At 42.8% G+C, this 16,681-nt stretch overlaps 1 protein-coding gene across 2 annotated transcripts in view; it reads left to right on the forward strand.

Annotated features, from left to right (window-relative positions):
- LRRFIP1 (LRR binding FLII interacting protein 1) overlaps positions 1 to 13,260 on the forward strand; it is a 167,532-nt gene extending 154,272 nt beyond the window's left edge. For both annotated transcript variants that reach the window (XM_025404134.1, XM_025404135.1), the window contains 2 exons: positions 232 to 336; positions 12,365 to 13,260. In XM_025404134.1, coding sequence (XP_025259919.1) covers positions 232 to 336; positions 12,365 to 12,475 — 216 coding nt within the window. In that variant the 3' untranslated portion in view covers positions 12,476 to 13,260. The remainder of the gene's footprint in view (positions 1 to 231; positions 337 to 12,364) is intronic.
- The last annotated feature ends 3,421 nt before the right edge of the window (positions 13,261 to 16,681 follow it).

The following is a 16,681-nucleotide window of genomic DNA, read 5'->3' on the forward strand; positions in this document are numbered from 1 at the left end:
ATGGGGTCAGAGGAAATGGGTCCCCATCGTGTCAACACGGGGTCGCCCAGAAATAAGAACTAATAATAGCTTGCTTGGCTCAAACCCACACCATAGTCCAAAATGTTATAAGTATTTACATGGTGTATTCTCCCATTTTATTAAATCACACCCTTTGATCTCAAAGTAAAGAAACTGAAGAAAGAAAACAGGCCTATCAATTGATACGTATGTTTTTTTTCTACCTTTTAGGTAATAAGGTTAGAAAGTCAAGTATCACGTTACAAATCAGCGGCTGAAAATGCAGAAAAAATAGAAGATGAACTTAAGGCGGAAAAACGGAAACTCCAAAGAGAGGTAAATTTCCTAGGCAATTTCTAGGAAGAGAATGGCTGCAAGTATTTCTCTAGTGGGAACAGTACAGGGAGGATTCACTACTGTGACATCTGCCCCTGGGCTGGTCATTGTCAGATCATCCCACACCACTCTGCAGTGCTGGCGTCTTAATAAAGGAAGGCATGACTCAGCCAGTTAGTGCTTAAGGGCAGACCCTTGTTGGCATCAACTAGTTGACCTGTCAGTTTTGAGCATCTCCTATAGGTCTTGTCCATAAACATCAAGGTAATGAGATAAAGGAGTAGCCAGGCCTCTTATGCTCCGCATATTTTTTGCGTCATGCAGAATGAGCCCAGGTAGAGGAACCAGGAGCCCATGGGCCCGCTGTGGCCAAGAGCTGGGTGTGGCACCAGGGCCAGGCCACAGCTGCCTCAGGTCACCCTGTGGAAAGTGCCCTTGAGAAACTGAGCTGCTGTCACTCCACCTGCTGGTCACACTCCCAAATTACCATGCTTCCCAATTAAAACACATATTTTACCTTACTGAAGACACTTGGCAAAGTTGTTCGTTCAACAAATATTTACAGCATCCATTGCATGCCGAGCATGGGTTCAGGTGCTGGAGATGCAGCTGTGACCTTGACAGAAAGAAGTCTCTGCCTCCATAGAGCCTACGCTCTGGAAGAGGGAGGTCAATAAAAGTGACCACAGGCAGCAGAGGGGCGGGGGTGCGGAATGGCCCAGTTCTAGGTAGGTGGCCAAGGAAGACTTTCCTTCTTGTGGCATGTAAGAACAGGACTGAACAGCCCAGGGAGTGAGCCAGGCGGACCTGGGAGAAAGCCTTCCACGCAAAGGATCAGCACGTGCAGGGGAGCTGGGGGCAAGGCACTGCCTTTGTCAAGAAACAGTCAGAGCGGTGAGCAGGGGGTGAAGGGGCAGAGGGAGCAGTCAGAGCACCCCAGCCCATGAGGCAGGGCCGTGGAGGCCGTGGACAGGACTTGGGCTCCTCCTGTGAGTAAAGTGGGAGCTACTGCAGTTTTAAGCAAAGGAGGGGCTTATGTTGATTTATGTTTCAATAGGATCACTCAGGCCGGGCGCGATCGCTTACGCCTGTAATCCTAGCACTTTGGGAGGCTGAGGTGAGCAAATCACTTGAGCTCAGGAGTTCAAGACCAGCGTGGGCAACATAGTGAAACCCTGTCTGTACATAAAGTGCAAAAAAACAAATTAGCCGGGTGTGGTGGCCTGTGCCTGTAGTCTCAGCTACTTGGGAGGCTGAGGCAGGAGGATTCCTTGAGCCTGGGAGGTGAAGGCTGCTTTGACCCATGAGCGTGCCACTGCATTCCAGCCTGGAGTGACAGAGTGAGACCCTGTTTCAAAAAAAAAAAAAGGAAAGAATCACTCCTTTTGTATTTAAACTATAGGAAAGGGACTATGGAGGAGAAACCAAAGATGCCATTTCTCTCCTCTTTATTTTGTTTATTTATTTATTGTTTTTTAAATTTACTTTATTTTATTTTATTTTATTTTTGAGACAGAGTCTGACTCTGTTGCCCAGGCTGGAGTGCGATGGCACCGTCTCGGCTGACTGCAAACTCTGCCTCCCACCTCAGCCTCCCGAGTAGCTGGGATTACAGGCACCCACCATCATGCCTGGCTAATTTTTATATTTTTGTAGAGATAGGGTTTCTCCATGTTGGCCCCTGCCTTGGCCTCCCAAAGTGCTGGGATTACAGGCATGAGCCACCACGCCTGGCCTTCTCTCCTCTTTAAAAATCATTTTTCACCCACATGCCCCTCCATGCTACCTCAGTTCTTAGCCCCTCACCAGCAAAGTGTGCAACCCCTTGAAAATGCTGTCAGAGCCTCGGGCCCTCCCCTTCTTGGAGCCTGACATGCACACCCTCACACATACATGTATATGTGTACATATACATGTACATACACACATAAATACTTTTGACCTTCTTAAATCCCACTTATCAGATAATACAATTGTGTTGTTGTTTTTCATCACCCATGTTTGTTTGACGTAGCTACATATTGGCCATTTTATATGTCTTTCCGGCTAGTGTCTCAGACTGTACTAGAATCATTTTCCTCCTCCCTGAAGTACATACTGTAAAGGTTCTTTTAGAGCAGACTTCTTGGTGGTAAATTCCATTTTTGTTTATACCTGTTTTTGTTTCAGCCTTGTTCTTGGATGGTAGTACTGACCCTTTGCCCATTCTAGAAAATCATTTTCCTGAAGATCCTGGGAGTCGGTTCTTCACCCGCAGCTTAGCTCGTGCATCTGTCCACATGAGTGGGACCCAGTGGCGGCTCCTGTGCCCTTCCCACGCTCCAGATGTTCCTTCTGCTTCCCTGGTGCACCCCTCAATGTGCCACTCTTGCTGCAGCCCATATGTGTTGATGTAGACTGTTTCAGTTAGCAATGTTTCACATTGCCATTGTGATTTATGGTTTTAACCCAGGAGTTATTTACTTTTTTTTTTTTTTTTTTTATACTTTAAGTTCTAGGATACATGTGCACAACGTGCATGTTTGTTACATATGTATACGTGTGCCATGTTGGTGTGCTGCACCCATTAACTCATCATTTACATTAGGTATATCTCCTAATGCTATCCCGCCCCCCTCCCCCACAATAGGCCCTGGTGTGTGATGTTCCCCTTCCTGTGTCCAAATGATCTCATTGTTCAATTCCCACCTATGAGTGAGAAAATGCGGTGTTTGGTTTTCTCTTCTTGCGATAGTTTGCTGAGAATGATGGTTTCCAGCTGCATCCATGTCCCTACAAAGGACACGAGCTCATCCTTTTTTATGGCTGCATAGTATTCCATGGTGTATATGTGCCACATTTTCTTAATCCAGTCTGTCACTGATGGACATTTGGGTTGATTCCAAGTCTTTGCTATTGTGAATAGTGCCGCAATAAACATACATGTGCATGTGTCTTTATAGCAGCATGATTTATAATCCTTTGGGTATATACCCAGTAATGGGATGGCTGAGTCAAATGGTATTTCTAGTTCTAGATCCTTGAGGAATCGCCACACTGTTTTCCACAATGGTTGAACTAGTTTACAGTCCCACCAACAGTGTAAAAGCGTTCCTATTCCTCCACATCCTCTCCAGCACCTGTTGTTTCCTGACTTTTTAATGATTGCCATTCTAACTGGTGTGGCATGGTGCCTCATTGTGGTTTTGATTTTCATTTCTCTGATGGCGAGTGATGATGAGCGTTTTTTCATGTGTCTGTTGGCTGTATGAATGTCTTCTTTTGAGAAGTGTCTGTTCATATCCTTTGCCCACTTTTTGATGGGGTTGTTTGTTTCTTTCTTGTAAATTTGTGTGATTTCTTTGTAGGTTCTGGATATTAGCCCTTTGTCAGATGAGTAGATTGCAAAAATTTTCTCCCATTCTGTAGGTTGCCTGTTCACTCTGATGGTAGTTTCTTTGCTGTGCAGAAGCTCTTTAGTTTAATTAGATCCCATTTGTCAATTTTGGCTTTTGTTGCCGTTACTTTTGGTGTTTTAGATATGAAGTCCTTGCCCATGCCTATGTCCTGAATGGTATTACCTAGGTTTTCTTCTAGGGTTTTTATGGTTTCAGGTCTAACATTTAAGTCTCTAATCCATCTTGAATTAATTTGCGTATAAGGAGTAACGAAAGGATCCAGTTTCAGCTTTCTACTTATGGCTAGCCAATTTTCCCAGCACCATTTATTAAATAGGGAATCCTTTCCCCATTTCTTGTTTTTGTCAGGTTTGTCAAAGATCAGATGGCTGTAGATGTGTGGTATTATTTCTGAGGGCTCTGTTCTGTTCCATTGGTCTATATCTCTGTTTTGGTACCAGTACCATGCTGTTTTGGTTACTGTAGCCTTGTAGTATAGTTTGAAGTCAGGTAGCGTGATGCCTCCAGCTTTGTTCTTTTGGCTTAGGATTGTCTTGGCAATGCAGGTTCTTTTTTGGTTCCATATTAATTTTAAAGCAGTTTTTTCCAATTCTGTGAAGAAAGTCATTGGTAGCTTGATGGGCATGGCATTGAATCTATAAATTATCTTGGGCAGTATGGCCATTTTCACGATATTGATTCTTCCTATCCATGAGCATGGTATGTTCTTCCATTTGTTTTGTGTCCTCTTTTATTTCACTGAGCAGTGGTTTGTAGTTCTCCTTGAAGAGGTCCTTTACATCCCTTGTAAGTTGGATTCCTAGGTATTTTATTCTCTTTGAAGCTATTGTGAATGGGAGTTCATTCATGATTTGGCTCTCTGTTTGTCTGTTACTGGTGTATAAGAATGCTTGTCATTTTTGCACATTGATTTTCTATCCTGAGACTTTGCTGAAGTTGCTTATCAGCTTAAGGAGATTTTGGGCTGAGATGATGGGCTTTTCTAAATATACAATCATGTCATCTGCAAACAGACAATTTGACTCCCTCTTTTCCTAACTGAATACTCTTTATTTCTTTCTCTTGCCTGATTGCTGTAGTCAGAAATTCCAACACTATGTTGAATAGGAGTGGTGAGAGAGGGCATCCCTGTCTTGTGCCAGTTCTCAAAGGGAATGCTTCCAGTTTTTGCCCATTCAGTATGATATTGGCTGTGGGTTTGTCATAAATAGCTCTTATTATTTTGAGATACGTTCCATCAATACCGAATTTATTGAGATTTTTTAGCATGAAGGGCTGTCGAATTTTGTCAAAGGCCTTTTCTGCATCTATTGAGATAAAAATGTGGTTTTTTGTCTTTGGTTCTGTGTATTTGCTGGATTACGTTTATTGATTTGCATCTGTTGAACCAGCCTTGCATCCCAGGGATAAAGCCCACTTGATCATGGTGGATAAGCTTTTTGATGTGCTGCTGGATTCAGTTTGCCAGCATTTTATTGAGGATTTTTGCATGGATGTTCATCAGGGATATTGGTCTAAAATTCTCTTTTTTTGTTGTGTCTCTGCCAGGCTTTGGTATCAGGATGATGTTGGGGTCATAAAATGAGTTAGGGAGGATTCCCTCTTTTTCTATTGATTGGAATAGTTTCAGAAGGAATGGTACCAGCTCCTCCTTGTACCTCTGGTAGAATTTGGCTGTGAATTCGTCTGGTCTTGGACTTTTTTTTGGTTGGTAGGCTATTAATTATTGCCTCAATTTCAGAGCCTGCTATTGGTCTATTCAGGGATTCAACTTCTTCCTGGTTTAGTCTTGGGAGAGTGTAAGTGTCCAGGAAATTATCCATTTCTTCTAGGTTTCCTAGTTTATTTGCATAGAGGTGTTTATAGTATTCTCTGATGGTAGTTTGTATTTCTTTGGGGTCGTTGGGGATATCCCCTTTATTATTTTTTATTGCATCTATTTGATTCTTCTCTTTTCTTCTTTATTAGTCTTGCTAGCGATCTATCAATTTTGTTGATCTTTTCAAAAAACCAGCTCCTGGATTCATTGATTTTTTTGGGAGGGTTTTTTGTGTCTCTATCTCCTTCAGTTCTGCTCTGATCTTAGTTATTTCTTGCCTTCTGCTAACTTTTGAACGTGTTTGCTCTTGCTTCTCTAGTTCTTTTAATTGTGATGTTAGGGTGTCAATTTTAGATCTTTCCTGCTTTCTCTTGTGGGCATTTAGTGCTATAAATTTCCTCTACACGCTGCTTTAAATGTGCCCCAGAGATTCTGGTATGTTGTATCTTTGTTCTCATTGGTTTCAAAAAACATCTTTATTTCTGCCTTCATTTTGTTATGTACCCAGTAGTCATTCAGGAGCAAGTTGTTCAGTTTCAATGTAGTTGAGCAGTTTTGATTGAGTTTCTTAGTCCTGAGTTCTAGTTTGATTGCACTGTGGTCTGAGAGACAGTTTGTTCTAATTTATGTTCTTTGACATTTGCTGAGGAGTGCTTTACTTCCAACTATGTGGTCAATTTTGGAATAAGTGCAATGTGGTGCTGAGAAGAATGTATATTCTGTTGATTTGGGGTGGAGAGTTCTGTAGATGTCTATTAGGTCCGCTTGGTGCAGAGTTGAGTTCAATTCCTGGATATCCTTGTTAACCTTCTGTCTCGTTGATCTGTCTAATGTTGACAGTGGGGTGTTAAAGTCTCCCATTATTATTGTATGGGAGTCTAAGTCTCTTTGTAAGTCTCTAAGGACTTGCTTTATGAATCTGGGTGCTCTTGTATTGGGTGCATATATATTTAGGATAGTTAGCTCTTCCTGATGAATTGATCCCTTTACCATTATGTAAAGGCCTTCTTTGTCTCTTTTGATCTTTGATGGTTTAAAGTCTGTTTTATCAGAGACTAGGATTGCAACCCCTGTTTTTTTTTGTTTTCCATCTGCTTAGTAGATCTTCCTCCATCCCTTTATTTTGAGCCTATGTGTGTCTCTGCATGTGAGATGGGTCTCCTGAATACAGCACACTGATGGGTCTTGACTCTCTATCCAATTTGCCAGTCTGTGTCTTTTAATTGGACCATTTAGTCCATTTACATTTAAGGTTAATATTGTTGTGTGTGAACTTGATCTTGTCATTATGATATTAGCTGGTTATTTTGCTCATTAGTTGATGCAGTTTCTTCCTGGCATTGATGGTCTTTACATTTTGGCATTTTTTTGCAATGACTGGGACCAGTTGTTCCTTTTCATGTTTAGTGCTTCCTTCAGGATCTCTTGTAGGGCAGGCCTGGTGGTAACAAAATCTCTAAGCATTTGCTTGTCTGTAAACGATTTTATTTCTCCTTCACTTACGAAACTTAGTTTGGCTGGATATGAAATTCTGGGTTGAAAATTCTTTTCTTTAAGAATGTTGAATATTGGCCCCCACTCTCTTCTGGCTTATAGAGTTTCTGCTGAGAGATCTGCTGTTAGTCTGATGGGCTTCTCTTTGTGGGTAACCCGACCTTTCTCTCTGGCTGCCCTTAACATTTTTTCCTTCATTTCAACTTTGGTGAATCTGACAATTATGTGTCTTGGAGTTGCTCTTCTCGAGGAGTATCTTTGTGGTGTTCTCTGTATTTCCTGAACTTGAATGTTGGCCTGCCTTACTAGGTTGAGGAAGTTCTCCTGGATGGTATCCTGCAGAGTGTTTTCCAACTTGGTTCCATTTTCCCCGTCACTTTCAGGCACACCAATCAGACGTAGATTTGGTCTTTTCACATAATCCCATATTTCTTGGAGGCTTTGTTCATTTCTTTTTACTCTTTTTTTCTCTACACTTCTCTTCTCGCTTCATTTCATTCATTTGATCTTCAATCACTGATAGTCTTTCTTCCAGTTGATCGAGTCGGTTACTGAAGCTTGTGCATTTGTCACGTAGTTCTCATGTCATGGTTTTCATCTCTATCAGTTCGTTTGTGGTCTTCTCTGCGGTGATTATTCTAGTTATCCATTCTTCCATTCTTTTTTCAAGGTTTTTAGTTTCTTTGCACTGGTTACATAGTTCCTCTTTTAGCTCTGAGAAGTTTGATCGACTGAAGCCGCCTTCTCTCAGCTCGTCAAAGTCATTCTCCATCCAGCTTTGTTCTGTTGCTGGCGATGAGCTACATTCCTTGGAGGGGGAGATGCGCTCTGATTTTTTGAATTTCCAGCTTTTCTGCACTGCTTTTTCCCCATCTTTGTGGTTTTATCTGCCTTTGGTCTTTGATGATGGTGACGTACTGATGGGGTTTTGGTGTGGGTGTCCTTTCTGTTTGTTAGTTTTCCTTCTAACAGTCAGGACCCTCAGCTGCAGGTCTGTTGGAGTTTGCTTGCGGTCCACTCCAGACCCTGTTTGCCTGGGTATCAGCAGCGGAGGCTGCAGAAGATAGAATATTGCTGAACAGCGAGTGTTGCTGTCTGATTCTTGCTCTGGCAGAAGCTTCGTCTCAGAGGTGTACCCAGCCATGTGAGGTGTGAGGTGTTGGTCTGCACCTAGTGGGGGATGTCTCCCAGTTAGGCTACTCAGGGGTCAGGGACCCACTTGAGCAGGCAGTCTGTCTGTTCTCAGATCTCAGCCTCTGTGCTGGGAGAACCACTGCTCTCTTCATAGCCGATTTTCCAGGTGTTGTATGTCTCAGTTTCCCTTGGCTAGGAAAAGGAATTCCTTTCTGCCTTGTGCTTCCCAGGTGAGGCGATGCCTCGCCCTGCTTCAGCTCTCACTGGTCAGGCTGCACCCACTGACCAACATAGACTGTCCAACACGCCCCAGTGAGATGAACCTGGTACCTCAGTTGAAAATGCAGAAATCACCCATCTTCTGTGTCGCTCATGCTGGGAGCTGGAGGATGGAGCTGTTCCTATTTGGCCATCTTAGGCACCCCCCTCCTTTACTTTTTTAAAATGTAAAATTTTTTCATTTAACTTTTTTTTTCCTTTCCTTTTTTTTTTTTTTTTTTTTGACACAGAGTCTCACTCTGTTGCCCAAGCTGGAGTGCAGTGGCACAATCTTGGCTCACTGCAACCTCCACCTCCCAGGTTTAAGCGATTCTCCTGCCTCAGCCTCCCAAGTAGCTGGGATTACAGGTGCCTGCCACCATGCCCAGCTAATTTTTATATTTTTAGTAGAGACAAGGTTTCACCATGTTGGCCAGGCTGGTCTTGAACTCCTGACCTGACCTCAGGTGATCCACCCGCCTTGGCCTCCCAAAGTGCTGGGATTACAGGCGTGAGCCACCAGGCCCTGACCATTTAACTTTCTAGCTTAATTTTGCTATGGTCAGAGAACATCGTTCCTGTTATATCTGGTCTTTGAAATTTGTCAATACTTGCTTAATGGCCAATACATGATTCGCTTTTGTAAATTAAATGTCTCAAATTTGCTTAGGAAGAATGTATAGTCTCTGATTTATGGACGCAAAATTCTGTATACGTCCACTGATCAAACTTGTGAAGTGTGTATTCAGATCTGATTTCTTTTGTCTGCTTAAGTTCTCAGTAGCTGATAGAGACTTGTCAAGCTCTTCCATAAGATCAGGGTGGATTTCTCTCATTCTCCCTATTTCTCCTATATATTTTGAGGCTATTGATACTAGGTGTTTAAAATTCTGATATCTTCTTGATGAGTTAAACTTTTTGTCATTTTGTAGTGACCCTTTTGGTCCCTGCTGCTGTTGACCTTGTCAGGTATTCACGTGGCTGCATCAGCTTTCTTTTGGTTAATATTTGTCCACTTCTGATTTTTCCATCCCTTGGCTTCCAGTCTTCCCTGTGTTGTCATGCTTTAGATGATCTCTTTTAGATGCACATAGCTAGGTGGCGGTGGTTTTTAATTGAATCTGAAAACTGCGTATCTTTTTTTTTTTTTTTTTGAGATGGAGTCTCGCTCAGTTGCCCAGGCTGGAGTGCAGTGGCCTGATCTCAGCTCACTGCAAGCTCCGCCTCCCAGGTTTACGCCATTCTCCTGCCTCAGCCTCCAGAGTAGCTGGGACTACCGGCGCTTGCCACCTCGCCCGGCTCGTTTTTTTTGTATTTTTTAGTAGAGATGGGGTTTCACCGTGTTAGCCAGGATGGTCTCGATCTCCTGACCTCGTGATCTGCCCGTCTTAATAGAGCCTTTAGTCCATTGTTATTGGTATATTTGGACTTGTTTTCACCATCTGACTGCGGATAACCATTTGTCCTGTCTTTTGTGTGTCCTCTTTCTCTCTCCAAATATAAACTTTATATTCAATTTCTGTTCTTTTCAGTGATCACATATTGGGTATTCTTATTTAACTTAAAAAAATTAAAGTTGAACACTATCTTTACTCCCCTCCTGTAAAATAGAAGGACTTTTGAGCACCTTAGCTTCACTCTCCTGCCTGACATGCACACACTCACACATATGTGTATATGTGTGTGTATGTATATATGTACATCCACACATAAATACTTTTGACCTTCATAAATCCCTCTTCTCAGATAATACTATTGTTGTGTTGTTTTTGTTGTTTTATATTGCCCATGTTTGTTTGACATAACTACATATTGGCCATTTTATATGTCTGTCATATTAGTGTCTCAGACTTACTAGAATCATTTTCCTCCTCCATGAAGTACTTACTGTAGAAATTCTTTTAGAGCAGACTTCTTGGTGGTGAACTCCCTGTTTTTGTTTATACATGTTTTTGTTTCATCCTTGTTCTTGGACAGTAGTGTTGAGGGACATGCAATTCTGTGTGGTGGTCATTTTCCTCAAATGATTTTAGCCATTATGCCACCATCTGCTGGCTTCCATTGAGCTGTTGAAAAAGCTGTTGTTTTAACGGTGGGTCCTTTGTAGGGGACCTTTTTTTTTTTTCTTCTCTAGTTTCTTTCAGGTTCTTTGTCTTCGATTTTCTATGGTTTTACTGTTAGATGTGGTTTATTGGAATCTTTCTGCTTGAGATATATAGTGTTTCTTGGATCTATGAAGTCTTTTTAAAAATTTATTTTGGAAAATATTCAACCATTAACTCTTTAAATAATTCCTCTTTTTTAGTCTCTCCACTTTCCCCTCTGGAACTCTAATCAGAGGATGTTAGAAATTCTCATTGTCTCCACATTTTTTAACCATCTCTCTTTCATATTTTCTATCTCCTTACCTCTCTCTGTTGCGTAATGCCTAAAGTTTTTGCAAAGATTATCCAGTTCACCTTTTTTTAAAAAAAAGTATCTTCATTGTTGATAGTTTCTTGCTGCATGTTCATGTATGCCCTCTTTTTAAATTGTATTCTTATTCTTTAAATATTTCATACACAGCTGTTCTATTTTCTATATCTGATGATTGAAACATGCTCAGTCTTTGGGGGTCTAATTCTGTCATTTATTGCTTCTGTTGACTCTCACTCAAATGGTTTGTCACCTTAGTGTTTTGTGAGCTTATGCGTGATTTTAATTTGTAGGAATACTCCAGGCTTAACTTGTGGAAACCTCCTGCAAAAAGGGCTTGCTTCTGCCTCTGCTGGTGAGATGGGGGCGGGACTTCTGTCCCAGGACCCAGACAACCTTCCTTGAGTGTTTTGGGTTGAAAGCAAAGCTGTAGACCCTGTTCTTGTGACCCCCGCAAAACCATGTTCTCCCAGCTTAGGGCACCCCCACTCTGCCATGCTGCCTGTGGGGCCAGATGATGTCCTGCTAATGTGACTTCTATAGCTTGTCTTCTGCCTGACTCTCAGGCTCCATGGCCCTGGCTCCCAGATGTGGCCGTCTTGGCCTCAGGCATTCCTGCCTTGGACTCTGGCTGCCAGGGCTATGGGGACCACCTCCTCCATGCAGTCCAGGCTCAGCTCCTGTTGTTTGTGTTTGTTTACCTCATGCCTCACTTACCTTTTGTGAAACCATCGGAATCCCCACTGGGCGTGGTGGCTCATGCCTGTAATCCCAGCACTTTGGGAGGTCAAGGTGGGTAGATCAGACCAGCCTGACCAACATGGTGAAACCCAGTCTCTACTAAAAATACAAAAAATTAGCTGGGTGTGGTGGTGTGCACCTGTAGTCTCAGCTACTCGGGAGGCTGAGACAAGAGAATTGTTTGAACCCAGGAGACGGAGGTTGCAGTGAGCCAAGATCACACCATTGTACTCTGGCCTGGGCAACAGAGTGAGACTTTGTCTCAAAAAAAAAAAAAAAGAGGAGGGGGAGGCGTGGGGCGCTGAGCGTGGTGGCTCATGCCTGTAATCCCAGCACTTTGGGAGGCCAAGGTGGGCAGATCACAAGGTCAGGAGACTGAGACCAGCCTGGCCAACATGGTGAAACCCCACTCTACTAAAATACAAAAAATTAGCTGAGCGTGGTGGTGCACACCTATAGTCCCAGGAGGCTGAGGCAGGGGAATCGCTTGAACCCGGGAGGCAGAGGTTGCAGTGAGCCAAAATTGGGCCACTGCCCTCCAGCCTGGTGACACAGCAAGACTCCGTCTCAAAAAAAAGAAAAAATCATCAGGATCCCCAGGAGTGTTCCCTCTCTGGAGTCCAGTTGTTTCAGAGGAAGGGCATCATGAGTGACCAGGGTCCAAGTTATTTTATTTTTCAGTAGGATTGGAATTTTGGTAACACAAAACCCTGTTATGTTTGGAGGAAACAAGTTCCTCAAAGCTCATTGCTTTTTCCTCTGTTCCCAGCTCCGCTCTGCATTGGATAAAACAGAAGAGCTCGAGGTGAGCAACGGCCACTTAGTGAAGCGTCTGGAAAAAATGAAAGCAAATCGGAGTGCACTGTTGTCCCAGCAGTAAATTCCAGCTCTGAACAGGCAACTGGTTGGTGACTGGAGAGCATTGTTTCATAGGCTTTTCTCTGTCCTGTCTGGGAGCGCTGCTTCTTCCCCTGCCTTCTGAGAGAAGACGACCGTGGCAAGCTTAGCACTTAGGGGCTCCCGTGCCATGGCTCACCCGAGGAAGCCCCAGCAGCCACCAGGTGCCTCTGTGTGCAGACCCCTGGCCCGGGCTGGGGCCGACGCTCAGAACCTGCAGGTACTTCATAAGCACATGGGGGCCTCGAGGGAGCTCTGTGTCTGACCGCACAGCAGCCTCTGAATGCCACTGGAAATGGTGATCAAAGTAAAGATTCAGTTGGGACTTGAGTTCTTTTTTTTTTTCATGTGTCTTGCTGAAGATTAAGGGGAAATGTTACAGTGTTGGGACTTCCTTTCATGGCAGAATCTACAATTTGAGCGACTTCAGTAGTATCTCTTAGTCTACGCTTTTCATAACACAAAAACACTGTGGAACCACAAGCCATTACCAAGCAAAACTCTTTCACTGGAAACAAGGGGGCAGTCTAGTAGTAAAAGTGACCTTAAGAAGACTCTTTACAGGCAACAAATGAAGATTTTCTAAGGGATTTTTGCATCAGTTCAGTCATAGGAATACTTTTTTCCAGGGTAATTAGGCAAAGCTTCACTGAAAATGACAGCTTTTCATTTGCATTATTTAATCCTTATATTTGGAATTGAAGTTGTTAACTTCTTTTAAAGAATGTACTATTAGAAAAATTAAAAGTGAAATGTTGAGAGACTTCAGCAATGTGGTTTTAATTTTTTTCCACTGAGAAAGAAGATCTTTAATTTCATATTAACGGTTCTGTATATTTTGGGTCTTTTTTTTATTTTTTAAGAATATCAAATCAATTCATTTTTCTTTCCCTATTTTTTTTAAAAAAAGGTGTTTTCACAGAATGAGTGCACTTAAAAAGTGAAGTGAAGAAGGAGGTAACAGTAGAGATGATGGCGATATCATCAAGGACAAAAGTAAAAACGTTTAGCTACCTGCTGATTTTTAGTGACTGTTCATATATGTTGTATTTCAAATATGGCTGGTGAAGCCAGCCAGCTTTTCCGGACATTATCAAGTGGAAACCACATCAGTATCATCCAAAACCATATCTAGTCTTAACGCACGGAGAATGCTGGAGTGAGGGTTGTGAGTTCAGGGTGTATAATTAAGAAAACACTCCCAGAGTAATGCTAGGAGTCACCAGCGTCCATCCCCCAGAACTGTATGGATCCAGGATATACACAGCTGCGTTCCATTAAGAAAGAGATGCAATCTCTATTAAAATACACAGATTTTTGTATCTCCTTGTGCAGAGGATATTTGCCACTGCCCATTGGGAGGCAGACAAGTTATAGGAGGCTGGGGGCCAACACTGGCAAGTAGGAAACCAAGGGTAAGGACAGGTAAGCAAAACGTGCTGGCAGGTGGGCACCACTGGGAGACCCACACTGCACACCCAGGCGCTGTATGAACAGGAAGGAGGAAGGAAGCTGGACGAAGCCCCTCGGGGACCCTGTCCTGACCATGCTGGGCCCATCAGCAAAGGGGAGATGTTCAGTTCATTGTCCCATCCTTCAGGTTTCTTCCACAACATCTGAATACAAACATGTTTAACCGGGAAAATGTCTATGTCACTCACGAATAACACCAGTAGCAAACACTCACACAGCACACAGACATGCTCGGCAGCATGCTGACGCTTTTAGGTATTTTTCACTCGTAATTTTCACATATTTCCACTCATTTCATTTGCACAGAAATTCTATGAGGTAGATGCTGTTATTAAATCCACATTACAGATGAGGGAACCAGGGTCCAGGAAGGTGAACTGGCCAGAAGTCTCCCAGCTGGTAAGTACAGGGCTGCAAGGCATCGATTCCCAGGTGTCTCACTGCCCTGAGAAGATGGCGTTTTCCCTATCAGTGGCTCTGAGGAAGTCAAGCCTTCAGTCTCTACCTTTCCCACCAATTCTTTTGGAAACAGCAAACCAATGTTACACACACTTCCTAATCCAGAGGAAGCTGGAACACGATTTTTAAATTTATTTAGTAGAATAAAATTTTTTTTTTGCAGATGTAGCTAATGGAAATTGTTGCTGGCTTTTTTCATCCTTGCAACCTAGCATTTCTCAGCCTCAGGACGACGGTCGTCTGGAGCTGGGTCGTTCTTGGTGGCTGGGGTGGCTGTCCCCTGCACTGTGGGCTTTTCCCAACACCCAGGAGGCGGAGGTTGCAGTGAGCCAAGATCACGCCATTGCACTCCAGCCAGTGACAGAGCAAGACTCTGTCTCAAAAAAAAAAAAAGAAAAAAAAATGATTTTTTGGTATTCTATTTAATTTTATGAAATAGTAACACAGATCAAGTATTTATGATGAAAACTTTGCCTGAATTGAAATATGCTGTAAATATAAAGTACATACTGACTTGAAAATTTGCTATTAAAAAAAAGAACATAAAATATCTTATTAACAATTTTTAAATGTGTATTACATGGCAAAACGATAATTTAGATATATTGGGTTAAATACAGTGTATTGTTAAAATGAATTTCATCTGTTTATTTTTTTAAATATAGGTATTAGAAAATTTAAAATTACATATATGGCTCATATTATGTTTCTATTGGACAGTGCTGCTCTAGACATTCAAATGGCCAGGACTTTTTCATCCTCAGGTGTTAGCTTAAATGTCACTCTGTGAAGCCTTTCTTAACCAGACAGCTAAAGCAGCAAATTCCCCAAACGTACACACTCTTGACCACACGTACCTTAGCTCGCTCTCTATCCCACTAGCTGCTTTCAACTTTTTTCATAGTACCTTTCATTATCCAAAATCCAGCCTGGGCAACGGAGTGAGACTGCCTCAATAAAATACAATAAAATTCCAATCTTTCAACAATTCCTGTCCCCTTTCTTGATGTGTTTTTCTCACCTTAGCGCTGTCTAACATACAATAAATTTTTCTTTACTGCCTCTCGTCCCCTGCTGGAACGGAAGCTCCATGGTCGATGGTAGGGAACTGAGTGTGGAACTCAGGGAATAGAACCAGGTTGGAGATGTAGATTAGGAGTCACCAGCAAAGACGCAACTTTCAAATCTTGAGACTAGACTTTCTTAGGGGGAGGGTGTAACTAAGTAGAGGGCACAGGAAGCACCTAGAACAATCTAAAAGGGATTAGAGGAGGAGAGGCCAGGAAAGGGGACTGAGGATGATGGCAAAGGGTTACATACTAAGAGATGCAAAAGGCAATAGAGAGTGTAAAAATACAAAACCAGTGCAGCTTACAAAGCCAAGGTTTCTGACATAAACTGAACTCAGTGCCTCCCTCCCACCTGCCCCCACAAGCATGCTCCTCTTCCCCAGATCCTCAGTAATACAAGTGCACCTTCATTCACGCCACCAGCCTGGTCAGAAGCCTCAGTGTTCTGTTGGCCCTTTCCTCTCCCTCATCGCCCCTCCACTCTCTGTCCTTTTCCCATTACCATCGCCATTGCCCCTGGACCAGGCCATCATCATTAGTAACCCGTCCTCCCTGGTCTTCCCAGTTTCAATCTTGTTCACACTTCCAACCCATGAAACTCACTTGTAAAAAACCTGATTATGTCACTACCCCCTCTCCAACTATAATCATTTTTGTTCTTTGCAATAACTCATTGAAGTGGGTACTCTTATACCTCCATTTTATAAAAGAGGAGACTAAAATAATTAGCTGGGCAGGTGGCACACACTACTTGGGAGGCTGAGGCAGGAGGATGGTTTGAGCCCAGGGGTTAGAGGTTACAGCAAGCAATGATTACCACTGCACTCCAGACTGGACAGAGCAAGACCCTGTCTCAAAAAAAAAAAAAAAAAAAAGATGAAGAAAGAAAAAATAAATAAAGGGGGCACAATGGAGGGTCCTACATTAATATTATTTTGGCCCTGGTTGTAACCACTCTACTGCACTGTGGTGTCAGGAGCCGTGTCTGTCTTGCTCAGCACCATGGCTCAGTGCTTACAACACTACCTGGTACACGATGCTCAGGAGGAGATAGCTGATGGTTTGTCTTCATTGTCGTGACTGTCAGTCATGTGTTTCCCAACATGTTTTATCATGAACCACGAATTTCTAGGAATGTTAGGAGGGGTTCTAAGTAAATAGCTCTATAAACAAATAGCCTGTGGTAA

Source organism: Theropithecus gelada, chromosome 12 (genome assembly GCF_003255815.1).
Source record: "Theropithecus gelada isolate Dixy chromosome 12, Tgel_1.0, whole genome shotgun sequence".
Taxonomy (NCBI): Eukaryota; Metazoa; Chordata; class Mammalia; order Primates; family Cercopithecidae; genus Theropithecus; species Theropithecus gelada.